Source organism: Panthera tigris, chromosome C1, assembly GCF_018350195.1.
Source record: "Panthera tigris isolate Pti1 chromosome C1, P.tigris_Pti1_mat1.1, whole genome shotgun sequence".
In the NCBI taxonomy this organism is placed as follows: domain Eukaryota; kingdom Metazoa; phylum Chordata; class Mammalia; order Carnivora; family Felidae; genus Panthera; species Panthera tigris.
In genome coordinates, this window is record NC_056667.1 from 45,740,617 (window position 1) to 45,766,184 (window position 25,568).

Sequence of the window (25,568 nt, forward strand, 5' to 3'; positions counted from 1 at the left end):
GTTCTTGCATATGGCAGGATTTCCTTTTTTTTTTTTTTTTTTAAGGCTGAATCATATTCAGTGAATGTCATATTCTCTTATTTCCTTTAAAATGTGGATGCCAGACTTTTGTGCCAGGTTCTGGGTTTCTCTAAGCTGCACAGAGAGAGATGCTCCCCTCCTTTACCTAATTGATTATAATTTTCACCTGGCATTTCACCTGGCTTCATCGTCCTCCTGAGCTGGAAGTTATCCAAAACTCTACAGCCTTTTTCTGCTTCCCTAAGCTGTTCCCATTCCCTGTTGTGCTCGTGCATGGTATTTTCTCCCCAGCTTTCTCAACTGAGTCTCATTTCACTACGCTTGGTCTGTCTATCCTTCCAAACCTTCCGAGGGCTTTTTGAATCCTGATTCTTTACCTGAATGATCCTTGGCTTTTCATAGTTACTTCTTCTGGGTACATATGATGAGCCTGGCTGCCAAGTCCATATCCACGGCATTGACAAAGGCATTGACTGAGACAGGGCACAGGCCAGCGCTCTGTGACAGGCCACCAGAGTTCTCTGTAAAACCGTGGTACTCAACATCAGTTCCCAGATGCACTGAATAGGAATCATCTGGGTTATTTTTTCAAAGACAGAATGCTAATTACTCAGAAATACAGAATTAGAATTGATACAGATGGGATGCAGGAATCTGTATTTTATTTTTTATTTATTTTTTTAAATTATTTTTTTTTAACGTTTATTTATTTTTGAGACAGAGAGAGACAGAGCCTGAAAGAGGGAGGGGCAGAGAGAGAGAGGGAGACACAGAATCGGAAGCAGGCTCCAGGCTCTGAGCCATCAGCCCAGAGCCCGACTCGAGGCTCGAACTCATGGACCGTGAGACCGTGACCTGAGCTGAAGTCGGACGCTTAACCGACTGAGCCACCCAGGCGCCCCAGGAATCTGTATTTTAAATAAGCACTCCAAACCATCTCACTATGTAGTCCAGTTTGGGAAACATCAACTCCAGGGGTCCCTGAAGTTCAAAAACCGTAACAAATGCCAGTACGGTCCAAAGTGGATATCTAGGGAGTCCAGCCTGATGGGATGGGGTGAAGCCATGGCAGATCATTGTTTGGTTCCATAAATACTGTTGGCCATTGAAGAACATGGATTTGAACTGTGTGGGTCCACTTCTAGGTGGATTTTTTTTCAGTAAATAGAGTCCAGGACTGTAAATGTATTTTCTCTTCCTTATGATTTTCTTCACGACAGTTTCTTTTCTCTAGCTTACTTTATTGTAAGAATGTACTCTATAATATGGACAACACACAAAATATGTGTTTATTGACTATTTATGTTAACGGTAAGGCCTCCTGTCAACAGTAAGCTATCAGTAGTTAAGTTTTGGGGGAGTCAAAGTTACACTTGGCTTTTCAACCGTGTGAGGGGTCAGCACCCCCAAACCCCATGTTGTTCAAGAGCCAGCTGCGTCGTCAGGCCACCCGTGCCCACACCCATCTGGGCAAGTGCCGCACGATTCCAGGCCTTTTTCTGCTCTTTCTCCCCTCTCCCTCCTCTGTTCTTTGCTTGATGGAAGCAAGACACCTCTGGCCCTGTGTCTCAGTTCCCAATACGGCTTTCGAGTGGTTTTAAGTCCTGGATCTTGGCCCTGCATTTGACCTCCTCTGCCCCCCACCTCCCAGCTTACTGGGCGTGGTTTCCCATGGGTGTTCTGTAGATAGCTCTGATTGAGCAGCTCCTACAGTTGCTGATGAGGCACTCCATTCCCAGCCCTCGTGTTCTGGAACACGCAACTCTCAGGAGACACCTTCGTTTTTGTTTGGTATATTGTCCCAAACCTGCTAGCTTCTCAAGGACAAAGGCTTACTTATTCAGATTTGTATTGTACTCCTATTACTTTAGCTCACAGTGCCTACACTGCCCAACACACGATGTGCCGGGGATGGTACGCAGTTGGTGTTTACTAAATTTTTCTCTCTAACAGCAGAATTCTTTAGTCTGATGCGATAATTGGAATTAGTGAAAATACCACCGGCTTCTAAGCGAGCCAGACTTGAGTTTGAATCTCAGCTCCACCATTTCTTTTTTTTTTAACGTTTATTTATTTTGAGACAGAGAGAGACAGAGCATGAACGGGGGAGGGGCAGAGAGAGGGAGACACAGAATCCGAAGCAGGCTCCAGGCTCTGAGCTGTCAGCACAGAGCCCGACGCGGGGCTCGAACTCACGGACCGCGAGATCACGACCTGAGCCGAAGTCGGACGCTCAACCGACTGAGCCACCCAGGCGCCCCTCAGCTCCACCATTTCTTAGCTGTATGACCTCAGGCAAGATAATTAACCTGTATGAACCAAGGGCGTCTCAACCAGAAAAGAGAATGTGGCTAGGTGTCCAAGGATGCTTTCAGCTCTCACGTCGTATGATCCTTAAGTCACAGACCTTCCCTTGCTGGCTGGTACCCTACATCGGTGTCCCCGGAAGGCAAATCTTTGCAGTGAGGCGGTGCCGCTTAAATCGAACTGGATTTCTCTTTCCCCTGTTGCACATGGCAGGCTGTGGCAGACCGTGCATGAGCAAAAGGGCTCTGCAGACAGCCTCCAGCCTCCCCCACTCCGCCCCATCGGCTTGCCCTGGCACTGTAAGCCCACACCCCTCCACCATCCCCCACTTGTAATCACTCTGGCTTCTGCCTGTGAATTCCTTTCCCCCGCTTTTGTTGATCACTGGGGAAACATTTTTTAATCAAAACAATTAAATATGCTAAATCTTCCTCAATTAGTAATGCATCAACAATTAAAAGTGCTTGAATAGAAGTGGCCGAGGAAGCCCTGTGCTTGGTGCTGAGTGCTGGTGCTCACAGCGTCCAGCCTCCCAGGCACCAGGAGCTCAGCCGTGATTCAGAAACACATGCCCACAGGCAGGGGGCTGTGGCTCAGGTGGGCCTGGAGATGGGCAAATCCAGCCGCTTTCTCTGTAAACAGGAAAGTGAGGCCCAGTGCCATCACCAGCCTTTTCTCAATGCACACAGGGTGCCTATGACTGGGATTGGTTTCATTTTACTTAAAAAAAAAAAATGTACGTATTTAAGGCATACAACATGACGATTTGATATATGGAGTGAAATTATTACTACAGTGAAACTAATGTTTTTATTTATTTTTGAGACAGAGAGAGACAGAGCATGAGCAGGGGAGGGGCAGAGAGAGAGACACATACAGAATCCGAAGTAGGCTCCAGGCTCTGAGCTGTCAGCACAGAGCCTGATGCGGGGCTCGAACTCACGGAGTGTGAGATCATGACCTGAGCTGAAGTCGGACGCTTAACTGACTGAGCCACCCAGGCACCCCATACACTGAAGCTAATTAACATATCTTCTCCTCACAGAGTTACCTTTTCCTGTGTGTATGGGATGAGAGCACCTGAAATCCACACTTTCCAATTTTTCAGTATTTCATACGTATGATTAACTATAGTCATCAGGCTGCAATTAGATCTCTATACTTACTCATCCTACAGGACTGCAACTTTGTTCTCTTTGACCAGCGTCCCCCCCACCCCCACCCCACCTCTGCACCTCCAGCAACTACCTTTCTACCTCTGCTTCTGTATACATTTATTTGGTTGTTTTACAGTCCACATATAAGCGACATCATGCAGTTTTTCTCCTTTTGTGCCTGGCCTACTTCATGTAGCATAATGTTCTCCAGGCTCATCCATGTTGTTGCAAATGACGAGATCTCTTTCTTTTTTACGGCTGAATATCATATATACCACATATGATAATCAGATGTATGTAATAGTCATACACACATATTATACATACGCCATAATTTCCTTATCCACTCTTCTAAGTGACTGAGATTTAAATTCAGGATTCCTGACTTTTGAGATTCTTTCCGTCAGAAGCCCATACCAAAGGACTCATGGCATATATTTATTTATTTACTCACCTTTTTCACCCATCAACCACTTATTCTGAAAGTAGTTACTGAGCGCCTCGTCCACAACAGACACTGTGCCGCTATGCCGACAAGAGAGTGGTGAATAAGGCACAAATCCTTGACCTCTAGCCACAGATAAAGCTGGACTCTGTAGCGATGGCCGGTATCTTGCTCTAGTTGACTTTTCTAGCCTTACCTTGCCAGCCCGACCAAGGATTGGAAACTCAGCTCTATTCATTTACAGATGGAGGGCTTGGGACAAAATGACTTTAGTGCTTTGAGAATTATGTGCCTCATCTAGAAGACTCAGATTCCTCCGTGGGTCCTCAGATGTAAACAAATATGGAGACAGCTAATATGGGACTCACAGTTCTCGTGGGGTCAGAAGGCAGGCCCGACTTCCCGTGGAGATCTATCCATCTTCTAAAGGCAGTCTGGCCTCTCCAGGGTAGGAGGAAGACCTGGGCAAAAAGAATTGTGCGAATATGATCATTCATGCCCAAACAAACACACTGGTAGTTCTGAAGAAGGAGGGAAGTATTCTGATCCAAATATGCTTCATGGAGTACATGACATTTGAACTGGAGCTTGAGTAGACTTTGGAAAGATGGTGAAAGAGAGAGGAAGGAGCAACGAGTGCAAGATGGCAGCACGAAAATGGTGCCGATCACGGGCCAGGTACTGTGTGAGGCACAGGCATTTATGGAGATGGATGAGACAGAATCCCTGCCTTGAGGAGCTCAGTGGAAAATGTGCAAAGGAAAGGGAACTAGCACTTTTGAGCAGCTAGTATGTGCAATACATATTCCTTCTCATTACCAGAATTATTTGGGTTTGAACCACACAGAAGGGAACACTGAGATTGGGTTAGAGGATTGGGATTTCACCTTAGCTCTCTGAGACTCCAAAACCAAAGCTAGCTTTTCCTGCTGTGAGCTGGTTGTTACGTATTCACAGTCTTTAAGGATCTCAGCATTTTGTATCTCTCTGTCTCCCTGTTACAGGCATTACCAGCACAGATATCAAGAAATGCTTCGGAGGCTTTGTGGGCATTGACTATGATTACACAGACAGCATAAAAACTGAAGGACGTTTATCAGCAGAACGTTGTGAAAAAACTGGAGGTGGCAATACTAGTAAGTATTTAGTAATGGGTCCCTAAAAGAGAAGCTAGACTTTTCCTTGGACACACACTCAGGGCACAGACACTATTTTCCCCTTCAACTGGTTCCATTTCAGTCAATGGTCATGCTGTATAGCTGCTAAATACCCCAAACCAATAACCGGTTGTGGCTCTATTTTGAATTAACCACGTACTGAGATCACCTTAGAAATATGTGACTTCTAGATTTCGAGCACTAGACAAAGATCTAAGTAAGAACTGGGATGAAGGGAATGTACAGACAGGACCTGGAGAGTTGACTGTTGAGATAAAAGCCCACTGGGTCATAGTCTGCCGAGAGAGGACAATATAGTTACCAAGCTCAAAGAACAATTATTAGAGAAACTTGTATACGGATATTTTTGGCATTTCCTGAATAAGTCAGTGAGTGTTCATTCATTCATTCATTCATTCATCACATGTATTGGGGTTCAGGTTACTCCCACTGTGTTGGCTATTCATGCCTCGGGCCTTAAGTCAAATACTTTCTTCTCCGCAATGCCCTTCCCTCCTCTCTCCATTTACCTGGTCATTCACTTTTCTAGACAACTCACCTTTTGTCCTGACAATCCTCCCTCCCCGCTGTAGATCTAACTGCCTTTTTCTCTATGCCCCTTCTATACCCCATAGAGACCTTTGTCACAGCACCTACGATACTTAATTGAACCTACTTGGCAGGTAGCAGGCACTGAGTACACATGTGGCATATGAACGAATAAATGCGTGCACGAATGAATCCTCATCCATTTCCCCATCCTGTCCCTCCGCCATGTGGGTCTGGTCTGGGCTGTCCTCCCAGTGTCTGCTCTAATTCAGAGGATGGGTCTAGTTCTAGGTCTTGGTCCTTCCCTTCTGGTTGTCCTGCCAGTTCACTGAGCAAGGTGGAAGAACGGGAGACAGCTGTAAGGGGAGCACATAAACTGTCCCAAATCTCATCAGTGGAGCTTGCCAACCAGTCGTTTGGCTTTTTGGAAACTGAACTAATGCACTTATCTTCTTGCTGGCAGACAAAGACAGGCTGGCCATGGCTGTGGAAGACATCATTTCTCGAGTGCGAGGTGGCAATTCTGGCTGGGGCGGTGGCTTGACTCAAAACGGGAGCACCATTACGTATCGTTCCTGGGGGAGGTCATTAAAGTATAATCCTGTTGTTATTGATTTTGAGGTAAGTCTTTTCGCACTTGAAGAAACTCTACGTCCATGAGGAATGAAAGTGAAGCAGACCAGATCATTTCATATTTCTTATTATGAGCCCATCAAAGAACAAGATTAAATGTAACGGCACACTGATCTGGTGGCCTTCCTGCCGCCTGACTACAGGGAGCCTGTGACTTTAAACCCAGGCCACACGACCTCCGGGAGCAGAAGCTTAACATCTGGGCAGAGCCTAGTTTTACACTAGTGGTCCCAGAATTTCTTCAGAATTAGGCCACATTAAAAATAAGAACTTTCATTTATACAGAAAAGACTTTAAAGTCACATTCGTTCAGTCAAGGGTTGGCAAATTCTTTCTGGGAAGGAGCTGATAGTAAATGTTTTAGGCTGTGTGGGCCACAGACAATCTCTCATACAAATTCTTCTCCTTCTTTTTTACAAACTTTTACATATGTAATAGCCATTCTCAGCTCAAAGGCCATACAAGAACAAGCTGGGGTACCAAGCTGTATTTGCTGCCCTTGGTCCAAGTGATCTCATCCCCTTATCACAATGAACCTCTGGTCCAGAAGCGAGTCTCACTATTTAAAAGATTAGGAAACTGAGGCTCCAAGGAACTAGTGATCCGTTTATAGTCACAAAGCTCATATGTAGCAATACTTGATCTCAGACCTTTGGACTTCATGACCAGTTTCTCACATCCCTCTGCCCTAGCACCTTCCTTAAAGCCATGGTTCTCAACCAAGGGGGGGCGACTTTGCTCCCCAAGGGAAATTTGGCAGTGTCTGGAGACAGTTTCAGTGGTCACAGCTAGAAGGTGCCACTGGCATCTAGTGCGTAGGGACCATGGATGCTGCTAAACACCTCACAATGCACAGACAGCCCCCATAAGAAAGAAATATCTGACTTCAAACATCAACGGCGCTGAAGTTGAGAAACCCTGCCTTAAATCATTGACTTCGGAAAGGCAGTAAAATTGTATTCAAATTGCAAAGGAAATGGATTGGTCTACCAGTTGTCAAACTATTTCTATTCATACGCAAGGATAGTCCATGAAGAAAAGGGTTGTATTTTGGGTTTTTATGATTACTTTCTCGCCCATTTTCTCTTGACTCTTGTCCATTTTCTACATATATTTAAAATCCCGGGTATGGATACATTTCTCTTCTTAAAATATATACCAACAGTTGAACCTAAAAGTCTATTATAACACCCTGCTCTCTATGAAGAAAGAGGTCAGACGGATTAACCCTGATCTCATTTCTTCTCCAATAAGTAAGGGACCATTTTCACGCACCTGTAATTCACATAGGGTCTGAAAATTGCTATCATCAAGCTATTAGTCATTTGGTCAAAAAGTGTAAAATTGATATCAGGAGCAATATATAAACTTTCACGGACAAGAGGTGAACTTTGTGTTTGCCTTGAACAAAGCTCCCAAGGGGAAGTCTGATGTTAATGATTTGGAGAAGACCGAATACCATCTTGGGGGAAAGAGAGCCTAGGTTTGGGATGAGAAAGATATAAGTTGGATCATGGCTCAGCCACCTTTTCAGTGGATAGCCTTAGACAAGTTACTTCATTTTCTGAGCCCTAGTTTCCTGGTCTATAACATGGAGATAATAACATTACATCACAAGGTTAGGGAGAGAGTAGTGGGTATTTAGTGAATGACAGTTGAAGAAACAAGCTGATGGAAGCTAAGTAAGCTGGCCAAATCTCATAGCTGGTAAATGGCAGAGACCAACTTGAGCTCTGTCCCACAGACTCTAACATTCACAATCTCTTCACAACACATTTTGGCCCTGAGAAGTTTGGATCTGATGCATTAAGGAGCTGGTAGGTTGTGGAGCAGGGAGGTGACAGCGCTAAAGCTATATTTTATATATTTTACTTATATTTTCATTGTGTGTTTATTTTTGAAAGAAAGAGAGAGAGCATGAGTGGGGGAGCGGCAGAGAGAGAGGGAGACACAGAATCCAAAGCAGGCTCCAGGCTCTGAGCTGTTAGCACAGAGCCTGATGTGGGGCCTGAACTCAAGAACCACAAGATCATGGCTTGAGCGGAAGTTGGATGCTTAACTGACTAAGCCACCCCGGTGCCCTGAGCTGTATTTTAAAAAGAGGATGCCTACAGATACATGAAGGATGAACTGAAGGGCTGGGAAGAGAGAGAGAGACAGATAGACAGACTACAGATAAGGAGGTTAGCCAAGGGATTATTTGGAACCTGATGCTCAGAGAGGAGAGAGTGTCTTATTTGCATATCCCCATGGTAGCTTAGCAGTGATTATTTATGGCAGGTACTGAGACTGAGTGAATATGGGAATTATGTTATGTTATGATGCTATGTTATATATTATTATGTGTTATGTTACATCATGTTGCTAATATCACACCACTTGCCTTTTCGGAATCTGTTTTACCTATAAAATGGGAAGAAGATCATGGCCAATATCTTTCCAAGCTTGAAGATTCTTTTTATCTACCCCTCTTCCCTTCTTTCAGTCCCCACCTGCCCTTCCCAAGGAGTCCCTTTCCTCTCCCTGAAGGGTCTGGGATTGAGAAGTGAGAGATGGGGGGCTGAGTGCTGAGCCCTGCTGGAAGGTCACAGGGAAGTTGCCCAATGGTCCTAACCTTCCCTGAAATTAAGAGTCATCTTTAACTAGGGCCACAGGGCAGCCCATTCTGCACGCACTTCCTAACAATGGGGCCAAACTTTCTGAACTTCCAGTAAGTGGTCGCCTGCCCTTGGCTGGCCGCCCAGCCAGTCCTGACATGACCAGCCTGGTGACCTCAGCTGCGGCCTGTGACCACAAGCCAAGGTCTGTTTGTCACAGATCTTTCTGTACACATTTCCAGGAACCCATTCGAGGCCACTGTGAGTGCCCTCCATTGACTTTTGATTCTGGAGGAGGGAGATTGCCCCAGTGTGGCTCAGTCCCTACCTCTGAATTGCCCTGCGACCTTGGCAAATCGCTTCTCTCTCAGGGCCTCAGGTTACTGTCCTATAAAATGAGAGATCTGTAAAGGAGCTCTCACTTTTTGATTGTGTGTTAAAATATATAGCCTTAAAAGCATGCTGACGACCACCATAGGTACATGCAATTTGAAAAATTTCAGCTTTTATCCCCCTATCATCCCATCTAACTAATAAAAACGGTGCTTTATTTTATATTGTTCTTCCCTTTCATGATGGCATCTCTCATTATTTCTTTAGATCTTCATAAGAATTCTAGGAAGAAGGTTATTATTCCCATTTCATAGATAATGGGGCTCAGGCCTAGAGATGGACAGAAAAGAGTTCTAGGCCGCATAACTAGGGTGTGAGCAGCATTTATTGAACTTTTACTCCGCGACAGGCTTTTCCAGTCTACCAGCTTTCATCGTCACAGTAAACCTGGAAGGCAAGAGTACTGTTCTCATTGTAGAGGCAAAGAAGGCAGGCTCCCCGTGTCACCTGACAGATCACATAGCCTGGAACCAGTGGAGCCAAGATCCGAAGACAGATTTTCTGTCTCCAGATTCAGGGCTCTCACCTCCATCCACTACTTCCCAGCCAGGGGTCGATTTTGCCCCCCAGGGGATATTTGGTGATGTCAGCAGACAGTTTTGATTTTCACAACCTAAAGTTATGACCGGCATCTAATGGGTAGAGGCCAGAGACACTTCGGAACATCCTACAACCCACAGGACAGCCCTCCGCTGCCAACAAAGAATTATCCAGCTGGAAATGCAGTAGTGCTGAGGTTGAGAAACCCTGGCCTGTAGTCATTCCTGGAATAGGTGGCCCCAGAGGCAAAGGACCCCTACCCCCCACCCCCCACATACAACCATCACACTCACGCCAGTGTGAGAAGTATTCTGCACTGCTGACTACCTATCAAGGACTTTAATAATTCCTGCTTTGGAGGTTACGGATTAAAAACCAAAACCAAGACCAAACCAAAACAAAACAAAACACACGCTAAACACACATAATACTTTACACTCTTCCTGCTTCCTTTAAAAGTGCCGGAGGGGGCAGATGAGTTGGCGCAGATAGCTGCTGAGTTCTCTTCTTCTTCTGGGACTGGGGCGGGGGTGGGGGCACAGGTTTCAGAGTTAAGGAGGCCCATGTTCAGAATGGCTCTTGCACTTAATTGGGGGATCCTGAGCTAGTCCCTCGAACACTCAGGGTCTCTGGAGTTTAGCACCTGCTTTGCAGAGTGGCTGTGAGGGTCCAATGCAGCGAGTTCTAGAGTTCTAGGTCTGTGCCTCGCATGGAGCAGGCCTGGGAAGGCCTGATGGCCAGTTTGTGGGCTCTGGGAAGCTGGAAGCCCAGGGAAGGGCTCTCTATTTTTTTTGAACCCATAGATGCAGCCCATCCACGAGGTGCTGCGACATACAAACCTGGGGCCCCTGGAGGCCAAGCGCCAGAACCTGCGCCGGGCCTTGGACCAGTACCTGATGGAATTCAATGCCTGCCGCTGTGGACCCTGCTTCAACAATGGGGAGCCCATCCTCAAGGGAACCAGCTGTGAGTGCCAGTGCCCACTGGGTCGCCAGGGCCTTGCCTGTGAGCAAATGGAGCAGAAGGGTAAGACCCACGTACCCTCACTCAGATTCAAGCCTGACCTAGCTCAGAGGCGCCAGTGCAGAAAGGACTGTTGGCGTTCCCAGCACCCCCCTTTGTGTGTCCTCTTGCCCACTACTCTGGCTACAGCACTCTGAGCTTTATGGGCGACTCCTCCTTCCCCCTTCAATGCTTCTTACGCTTTCTCCCAGCTATCAAGACCCTCTCTCAGATGAGAACTATTTTCGTTTGTTTATTTTGTTTTGTTTTGCCAAGGTGTACATGGACAGGACAATTCATTTCAGGAGGGATATATCAGTTTCTTAGGGTTGCCACAACATGTCACCACAAGCTGGGGGGCTTAAAGCAACAGAAATTTGTTGTCCCACACTTCTGGAAGTTAGAAGTCCAGAATTCAGGTGTATTGGCCAGGTTGGTTTCTTCTGGAGGCTCTGAAGGTGATCTGTTCTATGCCTTTCTCCTAGCCTCTGACGGTTGCTGGTAATCCCTGGCATTCCTTGGCTTGTGGATGTGTCATTCCAATCTCTGCGTGTCTTCACGTGGTGTTCTCTACATTCGTTTTCTTTTCTTCTAAGAAAACTAGTCATTGGATTAGGACCCACCCTAATCCATTGGGATCTCATTTTAACTTGACTTAATCTGCCAAGACCCTACCTGCAAATAAGGTCGTGCTTACAAGGTAATGGGTGTTTGGACTTGAGCACATCTTTGGGGGTCAACTACAAGAGTTTACTCACTGTCATTACAGTGCAAGGAGCTATGACTACAAACAAAAGGGTTGTGGCAGGTAAGATTTAAGTGTATAGTCGCACAGCATGAACTCACTGGTACCAGGGAAGAAGGCTCTGAAACAAGGATGAGAAATCCATATCCTTAAAGATAAGAAGTCTGAAGACCTGGATATGAGCCCCAACTACTTCACTAACTTACTGTGGGACACTGGTTAGCCATTTCTTTTTTCTGGGGTTCATCTTTCTTGCTTGAGTTTCCTTTGAGCTTCAAGAATCTCTATACATGCTCAAATCCCCACGCTTTCAATTTTCTGCACATACAAAACTACTTATATTACAAATGGAATGATGGCCAAAACACATGGGCTACCAAATCAATGTATAAATCAACCTCAGGTGGCAACTGCAGTGAAGATGATGTGAAGAAAAGGAGAAAAAAAGAAAGTCTGGATGGGTACATCTACGGTAGCACTACTCTTAACCCAAACCGTTGATGCCCATGGTAGGTGGGGTAGGAGCCTGGTTGTAAAAATGAGCTGATGGTGGGTTATAATCACCTCATTGGTGGAGTAGTTCTCAAGGGGAAGCAGGACGGCAGAGCTCTGGTGGCAGAGAGGCTTTTGAAGGCCAATGTTGCCAATTTTCATGTGAGAATTCCCCATAAAACGAGGGATAAGAGCAGTACCTTCATCACAGGTTGTGTTGATGTTAAACTAGCTAACATGAGGCAGGCTCTATGATTATAAATAAGAGGAGGAGATCACTCCACTGGCAGAGGATCTATCTTGGTTTGGTATCTTCTCTAAATCCCTCTTCTACTGCTGAAGGGAGCAGCAAGCTTCTTTGTATCCTGCAGGAGGAATTGTGACAGGGGTGAGGCAATATGGTGAGTGAATTCCAGGGTCTTTATGAAGGAGGATGCAGGGAATAGAAAACAAGTAGACTGGTTACCAGGGCAAAGACAGGCACAGTTTCCTTCTGTAAACTGAAAAAAGGCACTGCCCTATAGGTGGGTAAATTGGGAGAAAGAGAGAAACTTCTTAGGGCTGATACGGACGAGCTCCAGGGCCCAAGGAATTCTTGACTTTTCAAGCAGAGTGTGGTCTGGGTTTCAACCCTCATTTGCCCCATTGGCTAGGCAGCTTTTCCAGGGGGACCAAAGGTCAGTGAACAGGAAGAGTAACTAACCCTTATTCTTTGCCAGACACTATCTCAACACGTCATGGGCATGAATTCATCTCTTCCCCCCAAAGAATGTTAGAAGTACCATTATTAGCCCCAATTTACAGATGAGGAATTGGGGTAGGAGGAAGGTAACATACTTTGCTCAAAGTCACCCAGCTGGGGAGTTTCAGAACCAGGATTTGGATCTAGGGGTTTGGACCCACCCTAGGACACAAGCTCTTAACTGTTACATTCTACTGATCTATATACTAAGAGTCAAGATGTTTCAGAAATGAGGGCAGAGAGTCTGAGATGATTATATTGACTATTATCTTGGAGAGTGGGGAGGGAAGGTGTGTCCCAGTTCATGGTTATCAGCCTGACCTGGCTTAAAGGGCCAAACGTGAGTCCTGCCTGGGTAATCACAATTACAGCATGGGCCCCCAAATGAATGACTCATTTGGATCCCTTGCATCCCTGTCCAATATTACAGAGGTAGAGATAGGGAGTGTGGATTACCTAGATGTGCCTCTTCAATGGTCCAATGCCAGGCTCAGTTGTGGCCATGCTGAGTCATATGTATAGACAATGGGCACCGGAGAAAGGGGGCATGATGCCAATGATCTGGGGGTGGTGGCAGGACCCAGAGGATGGACCCTCCTCCTCAGAGCCCATTTAACCTACAATATTACATTCAGTCAATTGCAGGCAGTTCACAGGTACCCCACTGACCTTGTCACAAGCACAGTGTGGACATCAGGTAGCCTTGGGGACATCAGACTGAACGTTCAGCCTGACAAAGACTAATTTGGTAAGGAAATCTAAGAGTGGGAAGTCAGCCCCCATGGGAACCCACTGACATTGGTCCCTAAGTATTTTCCCAGCAAACCTTTGCCTGTGGAGACCAAGTCACAGAGGTGGGAAAAATAGGGACAGAGAAGCCTGCTGTGGCTGTCCCACCGGGGAGTATAATTACAGAGCTGGAAGGGGCCTGGAGATAATCTAAGCCAATGATATTCACACTGGGATCTGAGGAAACTTGGAGTCTTAGGGGCTGCCCCAGGGGAGCAGGGCAAGCCAGATAGACACCCCAGCTTCAAATAAAACAGCTCTACTTTAATCTGGTGGCCATATTGGGGCTCACATAAGATTTCATTTAAGGGGAAAAAAAACACAGGAATGAAAAAAAATGATGGAAAAACTCCAGTGGATTAGTCCATCGTTTTCATTTACAGAGGTGAAAACTCAGGCTGAGAGAGGGTCTGCCCAAAGACCTGGAGCCAGTAGGAGGCAGCAGCCCCAGGCCAGGGGATTTTGCATGAGCTGGACTTCCAGAGGCAACCCTTGATCAGTGCCTGTGTTCTGATGCTCTGTGCAGACCCTGTCACCCACCGTGGCCCCAGCATCAGAGTCTGAGGGGCTCTGATTTGCAGACCCTCAGTCAGAAGCCCTCGGGCCCCTCCAGAGGGCTGTCAGGCTGGCCCTTGTCTGTGAATCCTTGGCCGGGCTGTGCTCCCTGCTCTTCACACCCTCCAGTGGCTCCATGTCATTCTTCCCGAGGAACGTGTCTTCCTGCTTCACTCTGCTATCTATCTTCCATGCAACTGTGGATTCCAATTTCATGAGATGGGCTCTCAGAAGAGGCTCTTGCTCCATCCAGAGTTTCAAATTAAGTGCAAGGCGGTGAGCACAGAGGTCTTGGTTGGCTACGCCAGGCATTTCCCCAAGGAGAGATTGCAGACCACTCTTGGGCAACGGGATGGGCCTCCCTCCTTATAATCCGAGCTGCTTCTTGTATGCTAACCTCCTCCTCCCCTGGGAAATTATCTGTGCAGGAGTCAAGGCGGATGGTCGCTGGAGCTGCTGGAGCTCCTGGTCTGCTTGCAGAGCGGGCACCCAGGAAAGGAGGAGAGAGTGCAATAACCCTGCACCCCAGAATGGAGGCAACTCCTGTCCAGGGTGGAAAGTGCAGACCCAGGCTTGCTGAGGGCCTCTGGGCACAGATGCAGCGGATGGCACCCCCTGCATTGACCACTGGAAAAAGACTTCTTTCAGCTGAGGGGAAATGCAAATCAGCGTGGACTTTTTCTTTGTCCCACCAACTTCCAGGAGTAGGACCAGCCTGTGCCGTCTACAACTAACTGTCCTATTACCCACAAGATGCAGTCATTCAACAACTGGGCACTGAATGTCAACTAGGGCCTCAGTCCTGCTCACAGCACTTCAGATCATCTGAGAGAGAGAGAGAGAGAGAGAGCGCGGGGGTGGGGGGGTGGGGAGGGACAGAGAGATTTCAATTCATGCCTTAGAGGGACTTATAGGATGTTAGAAGTAGGAGGCAAGCAGATCAATGGCCAATAAAACAAAGTATGATGAGAATGGTCTCAGTTCTTTGATCACAATATTTGTTCATTCACAGAACCATTACTAGTTGGTAGAAGCAGCAGATACACTGAAATAATGAGAAAAAAAAATGAAGACTGACTTGGGTTCCGTCAATTTTCCTTGATCCGGGTTCAACATTATTCTCTTTCATTCCCTCAATTAATCTCTTCTGTTCAGGTTCTTACCACAAATAACACGTTTCCCCCAGTTATCTTCTCAGGGCACTCTATCCTTTTCCTTCATGGTGTTTTTCACAATTAATAACTGTGTACTGGCTGCCATATCTCCTGTGACTATTTATGATCTGTCTCCCCTGAGATGCTAATTGTGAGGGCAGGGATTAGGTTTGTTTGGATCAGCAATGTATCTCCAGAGGCCAACGCTGTTCCTTGAATTGGGGGAGACCTAACAAGGATGAGGGGAGGGACTGAACTCAAGAGTCAGTTCAAAAATGTGGTTCCTATGGGTGAGCTCCCCAGACTGGATAGAGCCAACAAATGCTGATCAGTGTACCTTCCCTGACCACCTGCAGGAGAGCCAATCACACCGGCCTGCCTCAGTATCCCCATCATACTCTAGTCATGTCTCAAATAGAGAAAGTGTTGTGTTGCACGGACTTTTCTTTTTGCCTCTAAGTTTCTCCTAGAGGTGGGTAGCTCTTTGGCAGTGGAATCTGCACTTCCAGTAGGGACAAAAAACACCTGTTGATTGATATATCCTAGTGCTCTCTATCTTTTCAGAATCCTCGATCTTTTTAGGGTAATAATAAGACATATATATGTGAAACACTTAGAAGGGATTTTAGGAATACAGAGAATTAATTGTTGAGTTAATGCCAAAGGAAGGGCCAAAGGAGGCCAGGTGGGACAGAGGTTTATGTTCCCTGGTGTGTATTTTACATATGGGATGGGGCTTGACCCAGACCTTGAAGGATTTCTGAATGAGGCAAAGAAGGAAGAGGCCTTTAGGATAGAAACTCAGCATGTAATACAGTTTGAAGGTGAGAAAGAACCTTGGGGGTGTGTGCACATGAGTTGGGAATGGAGAATGGGGGAGAAAGTGAAGATAAATATGTCATATGAAACAGCACAGTGCCAGGGTGGCTCTGTCAGTTAAACATCCAGCTTCGGCTCAGGTCACGATCTCATGGTTCGTGAGTTCAAGCCCCGCGTTGGGCTCCATGCTGACAGCTCGGAGCCTGGACCGTTTCAGATTCTGTGTCTCCTTCCCTCTCTGCCCCTCCCCTGCTCATGCTCTCTCTCTCTCTCTCAAAAATAAATAAACATTAAAAAAATTTCAAAAACCCCAGCCCAGCGCCTGTCATATATGGAAATATTAGCAACGCCCTTATTATTACTATTGTTACCAGTGTTCATTAAAATTTATAGTTTAGCAGTTTCATTTCTAAAGTCATCAGATCTTCCATCTAAAAGAAGACAACTCCTTTACTGCTCCTCATCCTGTCATGAATTTGTTTTTTCTTTCAAAGTTGACTTACATTAGTAATTAGTTTCTATTCATGACTTACCGGGCAGCGGTGCTTACCTGCTAGCACCTGACAGAGGCCGAGGGGGCAATTTACGAGAGGACATTCAAAGTTGGTCTGAAAGCTGTAGTTTTCAGTTGGGGAGTTTTAAAAACCTTGCTGTCCAGAGGCTGCACCCCCAGACCCATTAAATCCAAATGTCTGGAGGCATGAGCCAGACATCAGTAGTTTTTAAGCTGTTATCAAGTCCACTTCAATTAAAAAAAGAAAGAAGAAAGTAGTCAAGGCTGAGAATCCTTGATCTTCAAGGATTCATCACATGTTCATGGGAATAGGCATATAATAAAAGGACAGCCAATATACGGTTTATCTCTGTTATCTCATTCAGCCTTATCCAGGACCTCTTCAGATATGTTTTAGGAGTCCCATTTCACTGCTAAGGAAACTGAGTCTTGGCAAGGCTGAGCCTCATGGTCAGCCAAGGTTTGAATGTGCTACATCAAGCCCACGCCCCCCACCTTTGCTCTATGCTGTCTACCAGGGACTGGTAAGACAAGGCAAGGACTTGTAGGATGGTGCAGGGGGCATGGGGAGAGGCAAAGAAGCTCCTTAGGGGGCAAATGTAGGCATCTAGGCGGGAGATGACAACACAGGGATTGAGCACCTGCCTGGATCACCTGCCTGGATCATTTTGGCTGGTGTGAGCCAAAACCACCAACTGAGCAATGCCGTCTTCGGTCACCAGAGCCAGAGAACCACGGCCAGCCTCTGCCTTGCTCCTCGGAGGATGCCGCATCCCCAGCAGTTTCAGAAATCACAATTCAAAGGCAGGGGCGGTTTCAGAAGCAGCGACCCTCCCCCAGATCAGTGCCTTTCCCCCTTCAAGAATGCCTGACTCTTGCCAAGCAAAGGGCATAAAGCTTATCAAACGTATTCTACCTCAGGTCCTTTCAGGAGACCTATAATCTAAGGCTTTATAGGTAGTGGATGTAAAAACACGGCTTAAAGATATAATCTTCAGCCTGACAAGGTGTCTTTGGAAAGTAAATTAATGACAGAATGAAAAGCAATAAGGAGGGGCTTTTTTCCTTCTTTGAGATAGAGGAAGATCTAAAGAGTTGACTCAATGAATCTCTTCTGAACTATATGCCTTTAGGGTGAAGATAATGGACAGAGAGAAAGGGTAGGCTTCAAAAACCACGCTGCAGAAATGAGAGATGGCAGAAGGAAGCTGTCGGGAGCCATGGTAAAAAGGGGATGTGATGTGCATTAGCGGAAGGATGCCTCTCTTCCATAAAGACATTCAGGGCTGCTACCCCTGCACTTGGGAAATGGGCAAAGCACCATGGTGAGCTCTTGTGCCAGGCCCTGAGCCAGGTGCTGGAGACACGGAAATGAATCAGATGTGGTCCCAGCCCTGCAAGAATGCTGGTCTGGTGCAGGAGGCCGGCAATGGCAATAGGTCCGATGCCAGCAGGATATCCAGAGGGCTGTGGGGGCTAGCCCAGCTGGCGGGGGGAGGCAGAGAGGACAGCCCAGAGGAGGAGAGGATGGCCAGTGGGACCTAGGAAGTGAGTGTGGATTAGACAAGGACAGAAAGGTCAAGAAGGGGCAGAATAGCACAGAGGAAATAGCATGCAACAAAGCTACGGGGATGGGAACCCACGAGGTGGGTTGGTGGGGGTGGTGATTACTGTTCAGCTCCTTGGTTTGAGTGCTGGTCCTTCTTAGGCTGGGGATGGCTGAGATCAGACCTTTGGTTTGCTCACTGAGCCTTTCCTGAAGGCAGCTGGTGCTTGGTCCTGGGGAAATTTCTACAGATGGCCACTTTTCAGCTCATTTCCAGTGTTCTTGGTGGTTCAACACCGCACAGCCATTGTTGTAAAGCTCAAGCGTTTTTAACTGGATTCACAAGGTTCTCTATTATCTGATGCCAATGTACCACTCCATCTTCGACTCCTTTTTCAGATTCTATGAAGCACTTGTACTAAAAATCTATTGACCCAGGGCACCTGGGTGGCTCAGTTGGTTAACTGGATTGAACTTGGGCTCACGTCATGACTTGGGCTCACGTCATGATCTAGCAGTTTGTGGGTTTGAGCCCTGCATCAGGCTCTGTGCTGACAGCTGGGAGCCTGGAGCCTGCTTTGGACTCTTTGTCTCCCTGTCTCTCTGCCCCTACCCTAATTTCTCTCTCTCTTTCTCTCTCTCTCAAAAATAAACATTCAATAAAATCTATTGCCCCTAACAGGATGTACAAAGCCCTATATGTCTAACTGTTGGCTCTCTGACTTCATTTCCTTCTAGTCACTCCTTCCCTCAATCATGTTGCTCTAGCCATGAAAGCCTGTTTGTGGTTCCTCACACATGTCAAGCTCTCTCATGCCCCAGGACCTTTGCATCTGCTATCCCCTCTGCCCAAAATGCTCATCCCCTAAATCAGCTCATCCAAGACTCATGCCCTTGTTTCACTGAAGTCTCTCCTGAAGTATTTCCTCCCCAAGGGCCATTTACCCTCATTTATTATTCTTATTTTATGGCACTTAGTACTACTACTAAATAGATTCATTTAGTCTTCTATTTTTCTTGGTATGTCTCCTTCCATTACGATGCAAACCTTTTTATGGCTAGACCCCCAGTGCCTAGAATAGTATTTGGCCTTAATAGGGGGTCAACAAATATTTGTTGAATGAATGATGTCCAGTTTAGTTCCTCAAACAGACCAGGCTTTTTGTCATTTCCAGGCCTTTGCACACACTACCCAGAAGCCCCCTGCCCGCCAGCTCCCTCTTCTCCTGGTTCTTTGCCAGTACTCTCAGAGTGGAGGTTAGGTTCAACCCTGACCTCTTCCACTAGCCCACACTTCATTGGGTGCTACTCCTTCATATGGCTCTATATTCCAGCATTTTCTGCAGGCTATAACTGTAGCTTACTCGTCTGTCTCCCCACACTGGTGACTTGTTGCAGGGCAGGTGGAAACTCATGTTTACCTTTGGAGCCCTTGTACCTGGCTAGCTTAGTGCTGGACACATAGGAGCTTCCTAGTAAAAGCTTGTTGGATGCTGTTCTCTCTCTGGTCCCTCTGTGCTGTCGTGTCAGGAATTTGTGAGAGAGAACCCTGTAGAAGACATTTTCACAGGACTTCCGGATCCTGCAAGCTTCCTGGAGCATCAAGGGAGAGCCCACACCATCCCACGAGGCTGGGTAAACTTCAGAAAGAGAGACCACCTTTTCCATTTTAGTGAAGGAAAGCCCATCAAATCGAGTTAAAAATTCTGCATTAGTGGCCTTGGGGTTTCTCCCTCCCCTGGGAGAGATAAAGGAAAACATGTTTCCCTTCTGTATTAGCAGCTTAAAGTGTGAGATAAATCCTCTCGCCTAACCAGTTTTTAACAAATGGACTTTGCTGTCCAGTGGCATGATACATGCCTGATGGATCTATTTATCCATTCTATTTCTTTAGAGATAGCAGCTAAGAAGTTTTATCTATTATTTGTCTCCCTCCCCCATTCCCATTTTCCTAACCAAGCATAGAGAGCAAGTGGTTGATGGATGGATGGTGTTTGGGATAAAAGGGACCAGAATCAGATAGTTTTCAGGATACGAACACACCGGCTTATTAACAAGGAGGTCCATCAGGCAGGAGGTGGTGGGGGTAAGGGGGCGTGGGTACCAGACAATGGCCAGTGATGGATGAAGGAACACTTGGGGTTGCAAGGTGGAGACGTGAGATAACGGGTGGGTGCAGCCAGTGATAATGGCAGTGCCTGGGCTCTGGAGTGGGCTCCTGCCCGGAGGTGAATGTCAGATCAGCCACTCAACTCCCTCTGACAATCCTCCAAGAATTTCCCCCTGCAAATGCAATCCCTATTCCTTCTCCTTTTCCTTTCTGTAAAATGCGGTTGATATGCCCCCAAAGAGACAGATGCTAGGCAGGGGGAGAAGAGGCAGATGGAAGGCAGTGCTGGTTCATTCTGCACCCAAGATTGGAAAGGCAGTTGAGTAGCCAGCATGTGCCAGGCACTTGGGATGGCGGCAACCCCTCTGCATATGTCATGCCGTTCAATCCTCACACTGTGCCATCAAGACGACTGGCCCGAGACTCTGATGAGGACACTGAGGCACAGAGAGGTCAGTGACTTGATCGGGATCACTCAGCTGGGAAGTGATGGCATTGGGTCCTACATCTCTGTCTGTCTGCCTGCAAGCCCTTTGTTTTCTTTTGAAATTTGTTTTGCGTTTGTTTACTGTTTGAAAGAGAGACAGAGAGAGAAAGCAGGAGAGAGGCAGAGAGAGAGAGAGGGAGAGGGAGATTCTCAAGCAGGCTCCACACTGTTAGCGCAGACGACGCGCGGCTTGAAGTCATGAACTGTGAGATCGTGACCCGAGCCGAAAGCAAGAGTCAGAGGCTTCACCGAGGGAGCCACCAAGGTGTCCCGCCCAGAAGCCCTTTGGAATTCAGGGCTGCTTCTCCACTGCAAGGATGCCAGACCACGGGCCTTTCTCTGCCTCTTCTATGCAAGCGGACAGGCAGGCAGGCAGGCACCTGCTATGTGATGCCACTGCCGTTGCTTCCGCTGCCTCGGGAGACGCGGACACAGCCCTGGGACTGGGGCGGTTTGGCCACTTTCGAGCTGTGTGGTCTTAGGCAAATTGCTCAGTCTCTCCGAGGCTCCTTCTCACCACCTGTCAGGCAGATAATATATCCTCCTCTTGCAGACATTGAGAGGATTAAACTGGATTAGGTATGTGAAAGTTCTTTGTAGCTGGTAATGCCCTCTGCAAATATTAGTTATTATGCTGTTACATTTCCCCTTAATAACCCAGAGCTTGGGCTATAAAAGCCTTCCATGTCCTTTATGAAGACATCTCCTAGGAGCTAAGCTATTTTATGTCTTTTTTGTTCTCATGCTTATGGTAGGTTTAGCACTAAAATATTTTTTTTTAATTTTTTTTAACGTTTGATTTTTTTTTTTTTGAAACGGAAAGTGACAGAGCATGAGCAGGAGAGGGGCAGAGAGGGAGGGAGACACAGAATCCGAAGCAGGCTCCAGGCTCCGAGCTGTCAGCACAGAGCCCGACGCGGGGCTCGAACTCACAAACCGCGAGATCGTGACCTGAGCCGAAGTTGGAGGCTTAACCACCTGAGCCACCCAGGCGCCCCAGCACTAAAATATTTTTAAAACAGTCTTAAATTACTTTTAAAAATCAAACAAACCAACCACTGTTCTTGTTGATGTTTTGAGAATCCCCAGAAATAACAATGTCAACGATACAGCTAACTAAGGAGTGCTGACTTTGTCCGGGCGTTCACATATGCTCCCCAAACTCCAGAAGGTTTGCTACTGTGACCATCCCCATCTTACAGATGAGGAAATGAAGGCACTGCACAAAGCCTTGCACAAAGCCACACAGCTAATAAGCCACAGAGCCAGACAATGTCACAAATGCAGGCAGTATGGCACCAGAGTGCACACTTCTAACAACTACACTACTCGGCTTCTCTCTCTTCATCTGTGTTTCCATCTCCGCCTACGAGGTTGGGACTTTCCCTGGGTATCTCAGTGAACCCTGAATTTCCAAACACCTCAATATGGAAAGATGACTCAAAGAGGAAAACACTAGACAGAAAAATCTGATTTCACGACAGCATTCGCTGAACAGGGAATCTCAAAGACGTATGGTATACTAGGCCAATGTGTTACTGTTTTTCTTTTAAGTTTATTTATTCTTAAGAGAGAGAGAAAGAGAGAGAGAGGAGAGAGAGAGGAGAGAGAGAGAGAGAGAGAGAGGAGGGGCAGAGAGAATGAGAGAGAATCCCAAGCAGGCTCTGTGCTGTCAGTACAGAGTCCGACATGGGACTCAATCCCACAAACCATGAGATCATGACCTGAGCCTAGATCAAGAGAAGGACACTTAACCTACTGAACCACCCGGGCGCCCCCAGTGTGCTGCTGGCTTTAGGTGGGCACTCTAGGTTTCAAACGAATCCATAGATGAAAAAAAATGAGGTAGAGGCAGAATGCTAGAAGATAATGTATTTTCTTTTTGGTGACTCTTTGTTCATTTTCTGCCTCTGCCACATACAGGGCACGGGCCTTTAACCCCTTGGAGCCTTGGCTTGGACAGCCACCTGGAAATGTGCTTCTCAGGTTTACCCCCACCAAGGGTTACAGACTTTCCCACTCCCTTCCTCTGTAAAGGTTTCCCGGAGATCTCTGGTGGTCGCGAGTGGGTGTCACCAATACCCCTACCTGAGTCCCAGCAGCCCCCATCCGACATTGACTATTTCTCTGCCTCTTTCATTTCGATCTTTTTTGCAGCGCTGCCCACAAAGCTGGCTGAACGTGCCTCCCCCAGCCACTCCCATGTGGGTTATCCCAGGGATGCCCTGTACCAACTTTCATGAGGCTACCATTACGTGCCACTCATTCATGAAAGTTTCTCACTGGCCGAGGAAGGTTCTGGCCCACTCCCATTCCTTTTCGTTGCTTAATTAATTCATGCGATAATGATTTATTTTTGCCTGCTGTACCAGGCACTGCACTGGGTTCTTGAGATACAAAAGAGCAGTAGGCACCATCCCTCCTTCATGGACATTATATTTGAGGAGGAACAGGAGACGGTAAATGAGTAAATTATAACACAATGTCCTTAAAGCCTAGACATGCTGGCAAGTAGACATGGTGTCATTAAGGACATCTTCAGTCCGTAAAACAAAATCTTTCCCCCTCAAGATGCTAATCAGAATGTCCCCAGGGAGTCCTGGCTGGTGTCCCAAGGGCTTTCTCCTGCAGGCTCACTCTTTCCTAAGAGCTTTTCGAGTAAGTGCCTGGGAACAGCCCAAAGTTCTCTTCTTTAAAACAAAGATGGCATTCTCCTCTGGATTCTGTGCCAGGAGATGCTCTTTCTCCCAGCCTCAGCCACCCACCTTGATTTCCACAGGCAGCCCATTCGTGGTAAGGATCCTGTTTCCCTCTGAAGCTTTCTCTACCTGTCACCTGATGATTATATTAATATCTACCCCATCAAACCCAGATAAAGATTAACTGAGATAATGTAGGTTAAAAGACTTCATAAACTGAGCAGCTCTCTATAATTGGCAGCTATTATTATTATCACTATTGTTAAGATAATTATCATCATTATTATTCCCACAGAAGTTATGTTATTAGCCCAAGGTCACACAGAGAGGAAGCAGAGCCCGAGAGCCACCCCTCCCCCGCCCCCACCAGCCCCAACATCTAGCGCTCGGTGAAGCTCCCAGCGTTTCAGAGATTTACTTTCTCGAATGCAAAACTCTCCCACACCCAGGTATACTGTGCTGTGTTCCAGCTTCCAGGACCACTGCCAAACTACCCTGCCCGGACTGGGCCCCACGGATCTCGTGCCTCCTTCACAGGTATGTCCGTGTTGGCTACGGCAGCCAAGGTTTGCCAAAAGCACAGTTTGCATTTATTTTGTTTAATTCTTACATTATGTTTCAGCCTCCTCCGAAATGCATTTGTTTGCAAGAAGAGTCACGAGGGGAAGTTCAGCCCACGAATAAGAATATAATTATTACACAGTTTAGCGGTACCTAGGCGTCACCTGGGTATTCACCGGTGCTCCGAAATTCAATTGTTTCTCCTTCAAGACCATATTTAATAGGATAAACAATTTCTGCTAAATGCAATAAACGTGAACCTGGGCTGTCATCTCCATAATCAACTTAAATTTCCCATTAGAAGCGGTGGCTGTGATTGAGATTCAGAATTTAATTTGGCAGTGCTGGCTTCAATGTGCTAGTGTGGGCTTCCTGGGAGTTTCCCATCAACCAAAGACAGAACCACTCTTTCCCGTCTCTGGGGAATCTTAAAAGAAGATAGATTATAACTCAAGAAAATTATACAGCTTCGGTATAATGAAAGAGATAAAACATTATTGGATTAGCCTGTTGAAATAACAGCAGACGGTAAAGCAATAATATCAAGCCAAACAAGGGCCCAGAGCCGTCAGCTCCATTGCAGGGACACAGGGATGCGAGAGGGCAAGGCAGGATCACCACGCTTGCTACAACAACCCCCTTCCAAGAATCGGCTCCTTCCTGTGTTTGTTCCATTGACTCAGTTCCAGATAGCTGGTCAGGCCCGACTGGTGGTTGGTGCTGACCCATGCTTTGGTGTCATGAATGTGTGAAGGTCTTAGGCCCCAACGCCTAGCCCAGAGGCAAACTCAAAGCAGATGACGTGGCCGGAAACAAACTGATTGAAAATGAGTTGGCCCCTCCCCCGTTCATGCTCTGTCTCTCTCTGTCCCAAAAATAAATAAAAAACGTTGAAAAAAAATTTAAGAAAAAAAAAAAAAAAAAAGGGGCGCCTGGGTGGCGCAGTCGGTTAAGCATCCGACTTCAGCTCAGGTCACGATCTCGCGGTCCGTGTGTTCGAGCCCCACGTCAGGCTCTGGGCTGATGGCTCAGAGCCTGGAGCCTGTTTCCGATTCTGTGTCTCCCTCTCTCTCTGCCCCTCCCCCGTTCATGCTCTGTCTCTCTCTGTCCCAAAAATAAATAAAAAACGTTGAAAAAAAATTTAAGAAAATGAGTTGGATTGGGGCGCCTGGGTGGCGCAGTCGGTTAAGCGTCCGACTTCAGCCAGGTCACGATCTCGCGGTCCGTGAGTTCGAGCCCCGCGTCAGGCTCTGGGCTGATGGCTCGGAGCCTGGAGCCTGTTTCCGATTCTGTGTCTCCCTCTCTCTCTGACCCTCCCCCGTTCATGCTCTGTCTCTCTCTGTCCCAAAAATAAATAAAAAACGTTGAAAAAAAAATTAAAAAAAAAAGAAAATGAGTTGGATTAACCAATTCACCTTCAACCATTTCCGGCCCTTCCGGCCCTTCCGCCCCCCCCCCCCCCCCCCCCCCCCCCGCCCCAATGTGATCTCAACAAATTCACAGGAAGTTCTGCAAAGACAGGGAGCATCCAAGAGTAAACAAAATACAAAGGGA

At 46.9% G+C, this 25,568-nt stretch overlaps 1 protein-coding gene across 1 annotated transcript in view; it reads left to right on the plus strand.

Annotated features, from left to right (window-relative positions):
• Positions 1-15,089, plus strand: part of C8A (complement C8 alpha chain) — a 68,962-nt gene extending 53,873 nt beyond the window's left edge. Inside the window, exons 8-11 of the mRNA XM_015540948.2 lie at positions 4,935-5,066; positions 6,100-6,257; positions 10,603-10,825; positions 14,553-15,089. Of these exons, the coding sequence (XP_015396434.1) occupies positions 4,935-5,066; positions 6,100-6,257; positions 10,603-10,825; positions 14,553-14,704 (665 nt within the window). The 3' untranslated portion in view covers positions 14,705-15,089. The remainder of the gene's footprint in view (positions 1-4,934; positions 5,067-6,099; positions 6,258-10,602; positions 10,826-14,552) is intronic.
• The last annotated feature ends 10,479 nt before the right edge of the window (positions 15,090-25,568 follow it).